The sequence below is a fragment of the Xylocopa sonorina genome, chromosome 11, assembly GCF_050948175.1.
Source record: "Xylocopa sonorina isolate GNS202 chromosome 11, iyXylSono1_principal, whole genome shotgun sequence".
In the NCBI taxonomy this organism is placed as follows: Eukaryota; Metazoa; Arthropoda; class Insecta; order Hymenoptera; family Apidae; genus Xylocopa; species Xylocopa sonorina.
In genome coordinates this window covers 5,554,165-5,572,103 of record NC_135203.1, presented here as the reverse complement: position 1 = coordinate 5,572,103, position 17,939 = coordinate 5,554,165, and the positions used below count along the sequence as shown (strand labels likewise).

General features: G+C 48.5%; 1 protein-coding gene across 1 annotated transcript in view; it reads left to right on the top strand.

Moving 5' to 3' along the window:
* Positions 1 to 17,939, top strand: part of Ephrin (ephrin) — a 47,605-nt gene extending 29,666 nt beyond the window's left edge. Inside the window, exons 2-5 of the mRNA XM_076904617.1 lie at positions 10,942 to 11,083; positions 12,003 to 12,306; positions 14,724 to 14,990; positions 17,664 to 17,939. Of these exons, the coding sequence (XP_076760732.1) occupies positions 10,942 to 11,083; positions 12,003 to 12,306; positions 14,724 to 14,990; positions 17,664 to 17,821 (871 nt within the window). The 3' untranslated portion in view covers positions 17,822 to 17,939. The remainder of the gene's footprint in view (positions 1 to 10,941; positions 11,084 to 12,002; positions 12,307 to 14,723; positions 14,991 to 17,663) is intronic.

Genomic DNA, 17,939 nt, shown 5'->3' with positions numbered 1-17,939 from the left:
AAATTAAATCGTCGTTAAATGTCGCTGGGTGTTGCTCGATTTCTCGTTGCTTTCACAAGGATGACAACGGGTCCACGAGAAAAGCAAAACAAAAAAAAGAGAAAAAGCGCTGAAACCCGTTCAAACGGTACAATCTACCAGCCGCAACCAAAATTTTGAATCTTCTCAGCTATCTCTCAACCCTATGACTTTAAATTTCGAATTCTATTACAATATTCCCTTGGTGGATCTGAAAGAATGAAGATCCAAAAGATTCCAATCTCCAAGTCTCCACACTCGAAGCTATAATGCGATTCAAACACGTGATCGTACGGGGAAGCTTCCGTGCTCGAGAGATAAAAATTATTCACGTCACGAAGTTCAGCACATAATCTATCAATTTTCGAAGAACCACGGGTCCTCGGGAAAGAGAAATGTACCCGGACGACGACGTTTATAGGCTATTCAGGTGGCTCGTATCCCGTGGAAAAGTATTCGAAAAACTAATGGCAGCCAAAGGTGAAGCGGCAGCGAGCGCTAATTGGTAGTTAAAATTAATTAACGAGTCGACGATACGCACGACTCTATTAGCCGCGCGTCTTTACGTCGGCAACGTGCGTATCGTTCACCGTTGGCATTAACCGGGTTCGCTCGTTGCGCGAGGGTTCAAAGGGTGAAAACTCCGCGGCCGCTTTCGACACATTCGGGACAGCGCGGCTGATAAATCTCCGGCGAGCCAGCCAGCACGGAACTCCGAAAGCACGCGCGTCGTCGGGACGCCTGGGACCACGTGGTTTCCAACGGCCACGGCTTGCACGACTATTTTCTTTCGACGGACGAGCATTTGATCTCCGATCGGAGCAGACACTCCCCTACTTACGCCGTTAGTCCAATTACAAAGGAGTGGCGTGCCACTGCACATAAATTACACGTGCTCCGGAACAATCTGAATTGGTATCGAGCCGGGCACGGTTTAACTCACGATGTTACTCCGTATTTGTACACCGATCGAATTAATAGGCGAATCATAGCTTAGGCTACGGGATTTTTATTCAAAGGGGTTAGTTTATACGCTTTCTAAAGCAGGAACGCTGCGACTTTGGTATCCTTCAGTCTTCCGCTGTATCGTTCGGTTCAATTACTGTCTATTTTAAGACGATGAAATGATTTTATCATCAATGACATAAAGTAGTTTAGAAACTTCCTCGAGCATTTATCTATGGACATTCTCTGGTACCTGTGTAGTATTCAGAAATAATCAGAGCGCCCAATTAACCCTTACGTTAAGCTACGAGAAGTTCCGACTCTACCGAAGCTAGTGAAGTTCTGGCAAACCAAAGTCGACGCAAATAATAGCAAGCCAGCATTATCTCAACCACCTGGCTGTGCCTGAAACGTTGAATCCCACATATTCAGCTTTCGAGCGAAGGAAACCATTATACTGAACATCTCAACCCTTTCGCCCGGGCGGTATGCGGTCGACCCACACCGTCGGCCACGATAAATTCATATTAAAACAGACACGGTAAAAAAGGAAAAAGGCCCGTCGTTACCGTCACCTGTTCCGAGGGAATTCAGGCAGACAAGAGAGGAGATCGTGTCGCGGCTTTCGACGCGCTTGATAAATCGACGGTACGGAGTCGGAAACCCCGAAAACACGTGCGCGGACGTGGCTGCGGTATAACGTCCTGGCGGACTATTTCTTTCAACGGCGGCCCTCTGATCTCCGGTCGGCTCTGACACTCCGTCTAGCCACTTTAGTGCCTCCATTCCACGCCTCGCGAGGGAGGTGGAACGGCGTGAGCCGTTTGTACGCTGTGCACGGCTTTTAATAGGACGCAACGGTCGTGGTACGCGTGGATCGATGAACTTTCGGTAGAAGCCACGCCGCGCCACGGCCACGACGACGAGGATCGTGTGTTGTCTGGTTCCTGCAGCCAAACGATCGACTGTTGGCCCGCGAGTTCCGACCTCGAATAGACTTGTGAATTCGTCGCCTTCGCTTTTCGCCCCTCGAGCCCTCGTCTACCAGCGTCCTCGAACTGTCTACCATTCGAGTTGCACGTGGCGCGTAATTCGATTTCGACCGCTTCAGGGGACATGGATCGTGGCGTGGATGTTGATATTGTTGGTTTAAGCGTTTCTTCGCTGACCATTATTTTTTCCAATTACAAATTTATCAACGTCCTAACTCTTCGAATCGCTCGCCGTTCGAATTCCACGTGGCGTTTAACTCGATTCGGAGCTTGGAGCGTTCGAAGGATTAAGATCGTAGCGTGGATGTTGAAATCGCTCACTTGGTTGTTCTTCTTTTTTTAGAAACGGAAATGGTAGTAATTCTGCTGGCTATTTCGAAGTATTAGGTGGTTTTTAGAGCAGGACTGTTAACATCGAGCAAGTCTCGAGGGCGAGGAATCCTCTGTGACGTCTTCGAGAGCCGGGGAACGTCGTAAATTTCCTAAATGCTCTCGTCGACGATAATCACTTTGTCCCCTCTTTTGAATTCATAAAGCTTGCGGTATATTTTTCCTCAGAGATTTATCTTCGCGAAACATCGCCGATGTTTTAACGACCAGCCGATTGATGGAGCTGTATTTTAGCTGGGCTTTTTAATTCTTCGTGCTGCCGCTCCTTTGAACTCCGTGACGTGTCTGATCGAAATACAAGCGGGTCTATCGAATCCATTCTAACACCTCCACGCGATATGAGCAACCCTTCTCTTCACGACATTGAAATCATTTCTTTTTTTTTTTTTTTTTGAGCTTGTTAGGTGAAAATAAATTCGTAGACGCATCATCCCCTATTTACTGTAATAACCGATACGACTTCGACCACTTAAATTAGCGAGCTTTTGGAACAAATGGAAGATCCATCGTTCTAAACGATGAAAAATTAGTTTCTTAGTCCAAGTAATCTCAAAGCAACAACTGGCAAAAAAAGAAGCCTCCATCCCACACGGAAATTTCGGGTGGATTTAAGCCTCGAGCCAGACGAAATCGACCGTAGATTCGATCGTTCCGGTAAATGAAAACCGCACGTTTCAACCGCAAACCTCAAGGGTCCGCAGGATTTTTCAAGAAAAGAATAGAGGACAATCCACGTCGTTTTCCCTTCGAAGGTCGGGATGTCCAACCCTCGGGTGTCCACGGTTCTCTCGAGGAGCGCCTGAATCGGCTGACCGCGCGAAAATCTCTTGGCAAAACACTCGATCCAGAATGGTTCAATGGAGGAACCAACGATGAAATCCAGACAAATTATTGGCGCTAACAGGTCCCGTATCCGCAATCATTCGGCCCTTTACGGAGCAGACTCGCGTCGGGACAGAATCTCGCCCCGAGGGAGAAATTACCCCGGGCGCCTCGTTAACTTTCGTTTCGTCTTCTTCCGCGCTCCACTTGCACGTGAGCCATTCCTTGGTCCCGCTTTTTCCGCGCTCATAAATTCGTCGAATTATCAGCGGCGCGGAAAAGCTCAAGGTGGAACAGAGTAATTAAAGAGCACGAAACCCTCAGTAATATCTTTTCGTTTCAATTTCTATTATCCGTGCGAATATTCTTGAATCACTGCGAGGTAAATTTCAAATCGAAAAGATATCTCTGAATTCTGGTATCACAATATATCAGCATCATCATCTCTGAATACATAATTAAGAACACTTTTAGCACCGAGTTGTTCGTCGTTTCCGAATAAAATCGCTGAAAATATCGCTGAACGACGGGAGTAGATGAAAGCGAACGTCGTAAAAAGTACAATGCGAAAAGTGCAGGAAGTGTGACAGCAGGAAGCGATGCCAATTATCCGGGTTACGAGAATAGATCGAAAACGAGGCGAAATCAGTCGCTTGGGATATCGTGGCGGATGCCGCGGGAGGAAGAATACGATAAATATTTGAAGTTAACTAATAATAACGCCGGCACAGTCCTAATGGCAGTGAGAGACGAAAAGACGCCGCCGACGACGACGACCACGACCGACCGTGGAGGACCGCGCGTCGTCTACAAGAGAGAGTATCACCCCGCACGGTTTTACATAACGCATTAATGTCGTGCATTAAATGGGCCGACTGCGCTGGACCATCTTGCAGGAAGTTATTATAAATACGGCACGAGGTCGTGGTATCCGTCACGGTACTGATGGCCACGGGAATGCAACCCTGCGGTACTCTTTTTATAAATAATTTAAAAGTTCAAGGGGGCCCGCGCCGCGCCACCGAACCGGGACCAGGTTTCGGCAAAAATGCCTGTCGCCCCCATGTGTTAGAAATAGATTGACGGAATCGAGTGTACACGGCGGTCGCTTTTATAGTTTCACTGCCTGACATGGGTTACATCGCCGGCTGAGACGTACACACTCGGAAGCCGTCTTATTAATTTTGGATTCTTCTGCGCTGAGTGAATTCTCGAGTTTGTAACGTTGTGTACCGACTGCACTCCGCAGCAATCGCAACGATCGCACTAGGGGTTGAGTAGAAACGTTCTGCGAGTAACAATCTTGCTCGAGCCGCTTGTACGTACTTATATTGCAAACATGTCGAAAGGGTAGCTATCTCTATTAAATCAATATCGTCGGTATGTAAACATTTTTTAAGTGGCTACATATGTTAACTTTATCTACTCGCTGTTTTAACCGCGCGTCAGGTTTAAAATGTTGAAGCATTGCGCGTTTAATCTCTGTCTCGTAATCCTTAAACGACCCCCTTTCCTCTGATTTCTTTGCTGGATCTCAGTTTTCCTCCAGAAAGACTATTTAAAAGAATTCGTTGGTCCGCGGCAACGGTTAAGCCCAGGATGATTTAAGAGGACTGTTTTAAATCTACGAAGACGCGGCTACGCTTTATAAGGCATTAAACGATGATTTCGAAGTAGCAACCAGGGACTGAATTGGGGAAATCAGCTCGGTTTAGGAGTACTCGTGTTCATTCGGACTCGTTAAATCCACGCTCGTAAAAACGACGACAATAAACGCTGCCCTTAGTCTCGTGACCGTTTTACGTCGATTTTGAACACGACACCGAAGACCGGCGGCGGGTTGCCAGCTCCAAAAGAACAAAGGCTCGGGAGTGCGTGTGTGTTTGCCCGCGATGCAAAAATAAAATCACCCGAGGGATACCAATTATGGGGTACACTTGATGTCGCGGAGACAAGCAGGTGCAAACAGAAGAACCGGCATGTAATATCTTCTGAAAAATGCGATCGATGGCCTCTCTGTGCTCCGCAGTCCATTACGTCCTCTCGTTCCCAAGAATTCACGAGAAAAATTACCATCCGCCAGTTTTAGCAATCCTGTACACGTTGAAGCTTGAAGATCCGAGACTTTCTTCTGTCAAGAACGAAGCACACCGACGCTAGAACAAATACCCGAGATGAAATTTGTCTCGACACGTGTCCCACTCATCTCACGTGTCGCAATACAAATCTGAATGTCTATGAAGCCGTTTAGTCACGGCGGTGTCCTGATACGCTACCGTGACCAATCCACGAATTATCATAGTTACGGAAACAGAGTCGAGGACCCTTTCAGTGGTCCCTCCCGACCGATGAGGAGGAAAATAAAAAGGCGAAAAGGAGCCGGCGGGAAAGAAATCGAGAATCGTTTTAACGAAGCATTGGCTCTTTTAAATAATTCATAGCCGTCCCTCAGTCACGCCGTAAATTTTCAATACTAATTCCAGTCGGACATTACACACCGCGATCCCCGTCTGCGGCGAAATAGAAAAGAGGGGAAAAATATGCATTATACGGGCACAATGCTTGTCTAAGGAATGAACATGATGAATGAAAGAGTCAAACGATGGTCCCGAAGCCGGTAACGTCCAAGGATCCATCAGTGCGGTCGTTTTGCTTTCTCCCCTGTGTTACCCCTCTCTCGCTCCATCTCCATCCCTTTCCCCTTTCTGCCCTCCCCGGTCGCCCTCTTTGACGCAGTCGCCAGCTTTGATATTCCTGCCAGAATATCCCACTTATAGTTAGTGCATAAGCCTCCGTTTCTCTACTCAGTCCCTCTCTCGTCCCTCTTCCTTTTTTTCTCTCCCCGTGTCCTTTCGCGCTCGCATCCCATTTCTTCCCTGTTCACGCGCGTTTCCAGATTTTCCTACCGCCGCCCCGCCCTCCGTCTCTCGTCCCAACACACGCGACCACGGTTTCCCCTTTCTCACCGACTCTTTGTCCCGTCTCCTACGAAAGCACCGGCGGTTGAACGCTTTGAAATTCGTTCCTCCGCGCGTTGGCTCTCGCGAGAATGTCGCGTGTTCGCGGTGCCCTCCCTTTACGCGAAGAAACGCAGGTCGAAGATCGATGGTTCGGGGTTCCGCTCGCGAGAAGAGCGTGCCGTTTACAAGCTGACGTGATTCCTCGCGGTTTGCGTTGCTTCCTGCCGCTCCATTCAGGAATTCCTCGGTACCGTGAACCCGGAGGAATGGTGGTAATTACTGCCGCAAGAATCTTGCGTATTTCACGTGGTTGAAATAACTTTTAAGAGTCCCTGGTTAATATTTCCTTCTTCTTTTTTTTTTTTCTCCTTCCTCCCTGTAATAAGGTACGATTGCGTGCGCGAAGGATGGAGAGTGACGACGGAGCTCGATCTGTAAGAGGTTTGACAAGGCCGGAAAGAAATATCGACGATGACGTTCGCCGACTATGTTTAGCGAACCGTGTCGATCGAAGGAAAGGGGTGACGTATAAAATTGGCTTGGCCGAACGGTCGAGAGAAATTTCCAGGGGTCCCGAAACGATGGAGGTCCTCGATCGGAACACGCCCACTTTTTCGCTGTTCCAATTAGGCGGGAACCCTTGCGCGCGTTTTATTTGGTAGTTGATTGGTGTCGAGCGGACAGTAGTGGGAATTAATGAAGACGGTTAAGGGGTAGGATATGCCGAACAGTTATTGGCCCTCGAATAATTTCGCCGACGCTCGCGGATTTTACTGCCGTTTAGCCGTCCGAGCAATTAACACCGCCGACACGATCGACTAGACCGGCAACAACGGATACGCGGATACGGTTATTATGCGATCGATACGGAAATTACGAACGAAGGGCGCGAATAGAGAGGGGGCTGCGGAATACTTGCTCGAAAACGAAAAAATATTGCAATTTAACTTTCCGAGGAAAGCCTGTCGAGACTTTGGTACTCTGGACTTTATCGTAAGGAATATTCGTCTCGAGAAGGAAGTAAAAGAAATACCTCAGATTTGGAAAGTGTTTCGACGACTTAAAAATCAGGCTTAGTCCCGTCTATGGTATAAAGTCCTCGGATATAAAGATACGGAACGCAGATTGCGAATAAAAATGGTATACGAGATAGGCGTACGATTTTATCGCCGATTAACGAAGGTAATAGGTGTATCGGTATTAGCACTCGATAGAGAATGCGGAGGAAAGAGCGAGGATGACTCGATAACGACGTTTAAACGACTCGTACACGGTGTTATCGTCTGTATCGTGTAGACGAAAAACTTGCCTCTAAGTAAGCCCTCGATATTCACAGACGCACAGGTTTCAGGTTCGAAGGGGTCACTCGGAGGCACCCCATACATATTCATGCCGAGTATTTACCTAAGGCCAGAAAAGAACTGTTAAGAACCGAGTCAACGTATCGCATTAATACGAGGGTCCTCAGAGATCCTACGAATACGTAGGTATATGCAAATGACACCGTTCCCGCCGGGGAAACCTTTAAATCACACATCGAGGCTACCAATAACACACGTCGGCGTAATACAAGACAGCCTTTATGCTCGTTCCACCAGGCAAAGAGTAGCAAAGACGCTCGGTCCGCGAGTTTAAAAGGATCGCGTTCTAAGTACCGTAACATGCAATAACAGTCTTTCGTCGGGCATAATTCGATCCAGGATTAAAATAACAAATAGAGCAGCGCAATGTGTGTTGCGCGTCGCAATGGCTGTACATTGTTACCCATGCCGTTGCGTGTTTTTACAGGGACGAGGTTTGTTAATCGCTCGCGAGGAACTTGGCCTTGGTTCGCTGTTAGACTTCTCGAATACGATATCGATATCTCGCTTAGAATTGGCATCTTTTTCTTCGAGAAACGCATAGCATTTGCTCGTACTATTTATGTTCGTCACGATACGTGGTGTACGGATATAAAATGTAGGACGAGTGATAGCTAAACGAATACCTGAAGAGCAGCTCAACGTCTCCCATTCCGTGCAACGTCATACCAAATCATTCGAATTTGCATTTTATTATCCTCAACTGAAGAATTAAAAACAGGAATAAAAAAAGTAAAATATCTGAGATCAACGTTCATACGAAAAATCTTTTACGGAATTACACAATCACTGACGAGAGGAAGAGAGAGAGAGAGAAAGATACGCGAACAAATTACAGTGACGGGATTTCAGAGATCACGGTTATTCAAATTTCTCTCCTTCCCCGTCGTGCTCCCCTTATCTTCGTTCGTTTTTACGGAACAGAGAAACTTGTCGGGTAAGAAAAAGGAAGGAGAGAAACGGGCGATACAAAAGCGAATATTTTTCTCCTTCAAAACGAAAACTCTGGCAAATTTATATATCACAATTCACCGCGCATCGCCGCCATTAACGCGTCGACGACCGGGTAACATGACGGCTATGGTACATCAACCTCCGCGAGGAAACCGAGCTGCCCGCTCGAAAATACCAAAAGGGGCCACGCCGTGCTTTTATCGCGAGTAATTCGGGCCACGATCGTACGTATACGGTGTCTAATAAATTCGTGAATGGCCGGGCACCGACTGAAATGTCCTATACACCCACGCGTAACGCACACGAGCCGTTCTCCTCTTCTTTCTATGGGCTCCCCAACGATGGTCGTGCGTGCTCGCGCGCGCACGTTGGTGCCTGTCGCTCCGAAGGTTGTTGGCGTTGGTTGCGCGCTTAGGGTGGGTATACACACCGTGCCGACGAACCGACATGGGGGCAAGGAGAGAGAGCGGATATTATCGCCAAACGTTAATTTGGTCGAGGCCCGGCCTACCTTCCAATTTTCGAGCCCTTACACGCCCACTTACGAGATTGTCCGTTAATGCTCCGAAACGTCGGGTCGCGTTTTCGACGCCCGCGTTTTACCGCCACGAAGAACTCCACCGGCTCCACGTACCAACGTACCACGGCCAACGGCCACGTCTTGCAGTCCCGTCGAGGTTGTAAAGCCTCTTAGCGTTACGTTGGAGACATATGCCTTGGGAGGGTGGCCACGCGTGTATATTACTCGTCAGAGCAAAATAGGGTTGAAAGAACGCGGAAAGTTTTAGACTCGAGGGGGTAGTAGGTCCGCAGGTGTCAGAATTCAAAGTGCTTGAAATGTACGTAGGCGGGCTAGGATCTTAAATCGCGTGTCTTTTAATATAGTACGATAGACTTTCAGAGAGCGGAGATCCGGAGGTGAAAATTCGCGGCTCGTTTCACTCGTACAATGCAATTGATTCGACAAACCTGAGAACAACGTGAACATTTGATTGAATGGTAATTTACACTGTTTACTTTGCTTTCGATTTCGCTGGTGCGACTCCATTGTTGTGCCGAAGCGATACGTGTACTTCGGTCACGAGACAGAGACGTATGACTAGACGACTTCGGTGGAAGGTTCAGACAGTATTTAATTACCATTGATTAATTAAAGAGAAAGTAGAAGTATTCAGGGGAAGAGAGTCCACCCACATGTTTAACTGCAATAATGTTCCCGCTATCGCGTTCTATTATGTCTGGAGTGTGTACCGACTCTCGGGAACGCTATACAGACTCCGATGTTAGCGCGGGAAGGGCGCTTACGTGAAACAGAGAGTAGTAACGTGGTAAAATTAAATCAAGCATCGCGAAAAGGAACGACACGGCCGATTGGCCGCTAAGATAGCAGAGCGGGACCGTATTTCAGCTCTGCCTTAACATTCCCGCGTGGACGCGCGCATCACAGACGCCCGCGCCTAATTTATGTAACACAGAACAAATATACTCGTGGCCGCGTACCGTGCGTACGTAGAACACCGTGGCCGGGGCAAAAGAAAATAAATACGGGAACGGAACAAGTGGAGCGTCCGCGAGGAGGCAAGAAAATAGTTCGCGCGGCGATTCGTAGACCCGAAATAGGGCGGTGTGAACAGCAGGAGACTTTACTGTGCACCGTGGAGTAGAGGAGACGTGTGTACCGGCGTGTGTGAGCGTCGTTGGAAAGAACCGGTTATATAGGAACCGTCCTCCACCTTCTCCAACTTCTTCTTCTTCTTCTTCTTCGGCTTCTTCTGCCCGTTCTTCTCCGTCTTCTTCATCTTCTTCTTCATCCTTCCCTTTCTACTCATTCGCCGACCTTTCGTTCCATCCTCACCGAGTATCCAGCGAGCCCTGCTACATAATACAAACTTTGTCAGCGTGTGCGTGCAGACACGTACGCGCAGAGGCTCGTACGTACACTTACGTGGGGTCCCGACACCATGGGCGTCTGCCTATCTGACATTGGGTGCCTACGAGGGCGAGTCCGCGTCCTCTCTTTCTTTTTTTCTTCCCTTTCTTGACCTGGCTACCGACGGACCCGGGGGAATTTCGTACACACTCCTCCCGTTGGCCCTCCGGTAGCGGTGGAATTTCGCGTGTAGCTTTCACGGACAGCGCCGTTTCCCGAGCGTACGACACACGCGGAAACGACACGGAAACGACTATTGTGCCCCCATGCCAGCCGGCGGATATCCCGCGGCGAAGGAAACATCGCTGAGTGAAACGTGACTGTTAATATATTTAATCGCGCCGATGATATCTGGGAATTATTAATTTTTCACGTGATGCGTTTCGAGCGGCGCCCCCGACGAAAGCGTCGGAAATACAAATGACTCTTTCGAAGCCCCGAGCATTGTTGCTCCGAGCTACGCTCAATGTTCGCCGTTCACTCGTTTATTCGACATCCTGTTAATATGCATACGATTAAGGTTGTTTGAAATTATTCTAGTTGGTAACGATCGATGTTCTCTGTTGCAGATTTCGAATAGACAACACGGACCACATAATAGACGTGAACAAGAACAACGCGGCGTTCGAGTACGATCAAGTGAACATAATATGTCCTGTGTACCAGCCAGGAACATATGACGAGGAGGCGGAGAAGTATATTATTTACAACGTAAGTGCACGCGCTTCGTATCGAGTTGTAATGCAAAGAATCTTGCTCCGAACGTTAATGAAAAAAAGAAGCTTGTCACGAGCTCGAACGTATTCCTTGGTACAGAATAGCTGGCACGATAGATAAATCGAGTTACAGGGACTGTCCGCCCATTATGCGAAATAAAAAATTGTCAAAGGGCGTTCCGTGTTGTTTAGACAGCTGTTGCTACTCGAAACTCGTTCGTTAACTCGCTGGTATCGGACCCCCAAGAACGACTTCCGCTTCGTAGCCAACTTTTGACAGCGCGTTTGCCCATCGAGGGGTTGCTCAGACTGCCGCGCCACCCCATATTTAAAAATATTCATAACAGAACGTCATTGTTATCATTCTCGACTTAACGAAACCCGTTCGATTGAACGCAGATCATTCGAGTAACAGAAAGAAGTCTCGTAAATCAAATCGTTGCTAGGATCACGAAAAATTCACCTTCCCCTGCTTTTATCGGAGATTTCGATCGCCAAAGCAGCAAGCACCACGAATCACCGCGAAGATCTAATCACTGTCTCGATATCCTTCCCTCCTAGCATTGTCTCGATAGCGTTCGAACTCAACAATAGGTATTTTCTCCCTTTCAACCGTGTCTGGGGGGGACGACCCGATCGAGAACTAAAAATTACTTATTTCTATCTCTCTCTCTCTCTCTCTCTCTCTATTTTCCCCCTGTTTGTGTTACATTTGTATTACATAATAGAAAATCTAAAAGAAGGACTTCCACAGTAGTCAATCAAAGATTAGTAATTGTTCACGAGCAATCGCCGTACGCGTGTGCCCGCAAAAATACAGTGAATACGTTCGAGGAGGGAAATCGTACGTGGCAAACGGGAAGTGTCGCAAATCGATTCGTGTCGGAGGTTTATAGCCACCGTGTGTCACACAGGTGTCCAAGGAGGAGTACGAGACATGTCGGATAACGAATCCGAGTCCCCGGGTGATAGCGGTTTGCGACAAACCGTACAAGACCATGTACTTCACGATCACCTTTAGGCCGTTCACACCGCAGCCTGGAGGGCTAGAGTTCCTGCCGGGCCGCGATTACTACTTCATCAGCACATCGTCCAAGGAGGACCTCCACAAACGCATCGGTGGACGGTGCACCAGTAACAACATGAAGGTGGTCTTCAAGGTGTGCTGCGGCAACGACGCTGACTCCTCGTCGTCGTCATCAACGTCGCGCAACAACTGTGAGTACTCGTACCTTTCGACTTACGTACGGCGTTTAAAATCAATCCGACCGTATTTGGCGAACGGGGTACCGTACATCGCCCTACAGAGTCGATTCGTTCGTAAATACAAATAACGGCGGGTGTATTTGTCTTTAAATGAATGTTAAATTTCCGGTTACCTCTCGCGCGGAAAAGAACCTAGGGTGAGAGGAAACAGAAAGGGTGAAAAAAGGAGGAGCGTTCACGCTACGGCCCTCTGTTTACGGCCGTCCCTAAACTTTCCACGTTGGGGACCCATTCTTAAATCGTCGCCACGGACAAAAAGGACTCCGTCTCTACCGCAAGGAGTCATTTCGCGTGTACGGCCCTTATTGTAATGGGACCGATTATCATAATCCGAAATTATAGACGTTGTCTACGTCCTCCGCGCCGCCTTTTCATTTCGCGTGTAAATCACGTTTAAAGTCTTCACGGTTTCGCATCACCGCGCAGGTGACCGCTCTCCGTTCAAGCGCAACACGGGGATGAAATGAATCGAAGAAGAGCCGCGTCATAAATTCATTATCCCCTAATCAGTTGGAAAAAGGAAGGTCTCTCTTAACGACAGACGGTCTACGCCGATTCCTTGATCTTCCCCAGTGGAATAACAGACCATCCCTCTCCCTCTCTTCTTTCTGTTTCTCGCCTGGTACCAGCGGCCTGGCGGCTTGGCTCTACTCCTCCCCTCTTAAATAATCCCTATCAATTATAATTCTTACTCGTGCACCATTTGTTGCGGTTAGGGGACCAACGCTGTCCCAGAGCACAATAAATTCCACTATTTCATTCTAGGCCCGGTCTCGCTCCGCTCTCCCTAATTCGTTTCAACCGCCTCCCCCGACACCTCCTCCGCCTCCTTTTCTGCCCGCTGCCACCGCGGCCCAACACTCGCCAGAGACGATTCATGCCCCGTAATGACTAGCTATTTCGCTGGCCAAGAACTCTGAACTCTTTCTTCCTCTCTCTCTGTCCCTCCTTCTCACCGTTACTCTCCCTGCGTGCACGGGTTCGCATCCGAGATTCCACGGGACTGCGCCGCGGCCTCGAAATCCCTCGGTCTTGTACATCGCGGGGCCAGAAACGCGAGCCAGCTCGTGTACCCGTGCGCCACGATCGCTATCACCGGCCACGAACCGCGAGAAATGTTAATCTCGCGGAAAATTTCAGACGAGCTACCACTTCTTCTTGGTCGCGCCGCGGCCAAGGTATGCGGCGCAAAGACGTTTACGTCGGCAATTAGCCGGCGAAAATGCGAAACTAATCTTCGACTTTATTTCGCGTAGTTCGTTCGCCTCCTGCTCGTGAGTTTCGTTCGGAAATGTTTGTCGTTCCTCGTGGTTAACCCCGTGACACTGTCAGACATTCGTTTTACTGGCAGAGCCAAACAATTACAATAGCCATTTTCCTATTAAGAAGAACTCGGTGATTCGTTGCTTTGGTGAACCTTAAAAGCAACGTAGCCTCGGAGCGATGGTTCCTATCGCTGTAACAAAGTTTATCGTCAATGAGTTAACACGCTTTCCCTTTCTCTTCCGTTTTACTATCAAGAGTTGATAGGTTTTAAAAGCCGAACTTTGATCGCAGATAAATAAACCCGAACCGTGAAATAAATTTCAACTTACTAACACTCGCGAAACAAAATGCAGCTGTTTTAAACGTTTTACGCGAGTGTCACGCGGAAATTCGCGTTTCCATCGGTTTTTGCCCCCATCCCCGCGAGTACGACGAATGCCTCCTATCAAGTTTTTACGACGCCGCATTTACGGTTATAACTGTAACGGTTAGTACGCACAATTCTATTATTACGTACGGCCGTCACGGGCGTATGATCGGCGGAACGATTAAATAAAATTTAACGGTCGCAATCATAACCGCAACTATATTCCGATTCGGTAGCCGTTTTAAAATACCCAACAACCAACCAGCACACGCCCGCGGTTCTACACGGACGCATAGGCGATTGAAATCGGCGGCCGATTCACCGGACGCTCGTCCCCGTTTACGAGCAATCGTCGCGACACGATCCTCCCGCGGTTCTCCCGGTGAAAATTACGCGGGGGCCGCGAATCGACCGCGGCAGCGAGTTAAAATCGAAACGCGGTGCCCGCCGCGGCGTTATCCTAAATCATCCGGGTGGAAAACGGCCGGCGAACCGCGCGATGTTCCGCGCGTAACAACAGTAATCGAGACAGGCTGAAAATTGCGCGCGGACGGGGTGGAAAAATCGCGGCTAGAGATTACACGCTAGAATTCAATAGCCGCGCGGTAGTCGTACCTCTAGCTCTCGCGGCGGTAACGAAAAAGCGGTCGCGGCCGGATGGAAAAAGCCGCGACGCGGTAACGTAAGAACCACGCAGGACGAGAAAATGTTAATGTCGGCCTTATGTCTTTTATAGCCGTTGCCGTGACCAGCAGCACCGTGCCAAGCAGCAGCTCGACCAGCACCGCAGTTTTGGGTGGAGGAGCCGCTGGTCTGCCACCCCCGAGCGTCATCCAGCCTGGAGCGCCATCCTACCCAGGGGGCAGCATTCATCAGCGTCCACCGGCCACGGCGGCGCCGACCCGGCCCCCTCTGGACATCTACCCGCAACAGCCTCCGATTCACAATGGACCGCCGTCCTCCACGCCGCCCAAGACCTCGAACAACCAGAAGAAGACGAACAGTACGTATACAACACACCGCCCCATCGCCTCTCTCTTGCCACCTGCTCTCTTTGCCGCGAAACGAGTTTCTCGATGCTCCTCGCGACCATTATCTCGGCCAATGATTCTTGCATCCCTTTCTTTCCTTTTTTTCCCTTCTCTTTTTCTTTCTCTTTATTTCACTCCCTATCTCTCCTCGGACGTCTACTTTTACGTCGATTTCGTCCTTTTCCCGCCGGTTTTGTTTTCGCCACGGGAAATTTCCGTGATCGAAATTAATCGCCGGTGGGACGGGTCTTGTTTGTCGGCCGTCGCGAATTAGATCGCCCCACCAAGTGTCTATTTATACATGCCTAACACTCGTTGTCGAGCGACTGTTCTATAGCCAATGATTGTCTCGCGTTTTCCCACTCGTTGTTTCCACTGCTCGAATTAATCGTCCCGGAGAAAGGCATTCCTCATTAGTCGACGCGAATTAGATTATATCCGAGGTGTCCATCATCGTCTAGCTTAATTACGAGAAAGTGTACCCGGGGAAATTCGAGTCGAATGAACGACGCAGATATGAAAAGTGTCTCGCGATCGTTGGATTCCTCTGGACGGCCTAGCTCAGCTCGCGTAGCTCGGTTAAGGTATCGTCCCCTTAATCGTCCCTGACTTTTTACTCGACTGATAATTATCACTTTGTATCGGAATTACTGTTGCATAAAATTAAGATAAACCACTGGGTCCTCGATGACTTTAGTGCTCGTTATCGTTGCGCGGATCGTTTCGCTGCGGTACGAAAGAATTAGTGTAATTGGTATTTCTCCCTTTTCGAGAAGAGGAAACGCGCTCGCGAGGCCACGGTCACACGGGATCGTACCTTTTTCAAACGCGACGGCTTAGACGCGAATGCAAAACCGATAGAGAAGCCTCGCCGACATGGTACGGTCATTAAATTACCGTTATGCAGCGGAACGCGACGGTCCATTGCGTGCCAAACAATCATTTTACGTAATTCATTCGGCCTTATCGTTCGGTCGCATTAAGTCGGATAAAGTAAATAACGAGCAAATAAATTTTAATGAGGTTTAAAATTATATCGTGCCCGGTCGTCTTTGCCTCGTTCTACTTATTACGGGCCGCCCGATGTCCCGTATAAATTATATCGAAAAGAGTGATTATTAAAGCCCGCGTCGGGCCGGCCGCACGTGAAACTTTCGAGGCGACACGCCTCGCGCACGATCGCATCGTCCGGCTCCGAAACGCGATCTTTCTTTTACGCTTAGGACGGACGATCTACGTCCACCGCCCACTTTTAAGTAGAATGAGAAGGGTGGCCATTTAGCAGATCGATTATCGCGGCGAACGGAAGACATTACTCGGTGAATTTCAAATAGGAAAACGTTCGACGGATCAGGGGACACCTTTCGGGCTTGATACGCGCGCCAGATGGAGAACAATCAAACGCGGTGTATTCGAATCGACTATGTTTCTCGACGGCCATCTGTTCGCCGATGTTTCGCCCTTTTTCTGTCATCGTTCGACTGCTGGGTGTTTATGCAAATTCGTACGTAGGTTAACGAAAATGGAGCTCGAGTGAAAATTTATTTCATCCTCTGAACGTTAGAATGTAGTTAAAAAAAAAAAAAAAAATGCCGGTGGTTAGGTATCCTGAACTACTCGGTGCGTTCGACACTTATCTGAGCGCGCACGACACTGTCCATAAGTATCTGTGCAGCTCTAAACACTTTTGCATATTGAAATGTTTCACGATATGCATAAATATCCGCAATTTAGTTTCCACCTACGATAATTTGACTTGAAAATGCGAGGCGAATACGCGCGCATTTGCATTTCGCCGATAGCCAGGCGGCGTTCGAGGCGCGACAAGGAATTCGTGTTCCGGAGGTGTCGATTTGAAATTATTCGAGGCGGACCGTTCTCCGCCTTCGTTCGTAATAACGATTCGTATTTCTCGATGGTATCGAACTCGTCGCCCGAAATCCCGCCGGCGCGTATCACCGAAATTTACATTGTCGTTCATTGGCGAACGATACAGATACGTCCTGTTGCGACTCGGCGACGCGTTTCGTTTCGAGCACAGAGGAAAGTTCACGGCGAACTACTCGGCTATCAACCTGGATCTGGATGGAAGTTGAGGGCTTCCGCTCCAATATCGCGGCGTTCGCCAGGTTCCGTAATGAAGCAACTTTTTCTGCGAGACTCCTGGAAGTTTCGTAACGCGTCCGAATAGGAGAAACGCGCTGGGATGCTCTCGATCCTCTTTCCTGATTATTAAAAATAACACGATTGTTTTTAGGAACGTAGCAATAAGCAGATAGAAACGAAACTAAATCCAATAAGGCAGCCGGCCGGAAGTTCGAAAGATTTCTAACTGTGAACCAACAAATAGAAACTCGAAATACGCGAGATCATTGGTTATAAATCATTATTGGGGAAACAGTCTTGGTCTACTAATTTCTTTATAGGCGTTTCCTGTATTGTTTATTTTTTAGCGATACAGTCGCTAAAAAATTGATAGATATAAAATAATCAAACTTGCGATCGTAGGTAGTTAAACTTCCTGGTTATCAGACTAATCTTGATAGCCAATTAAGTCGTCGATGATTACCCCTTTTCTTACATCCAAGATTTAATCGTTGCAACAATTATCGTCTAGAAATAACGAATGTTTTCTGTGCCAACAGAGGAATATTCGGACCACCCGAACGAAGTGGTGAAGAACGAAGAGCTGAGCTACAAAGGGGCGGGTTCAAGCCTGGTTCAAGATCGGTACAGCCGGCTGGTGGTGGTGCTGACGGGAAGCTTGTTGATCAGCGCGATCCTGCCGCAATTATTACGGTGAAGCGACAACGCTAACGACGAGAACGTATATCCCATACGTCGAAACCCCTTTTTCTGTGATTATCCTACGTTTAATTAATTTCTTGAGGCACGCGTACGCGGCCGCCCCTCGATCGTGA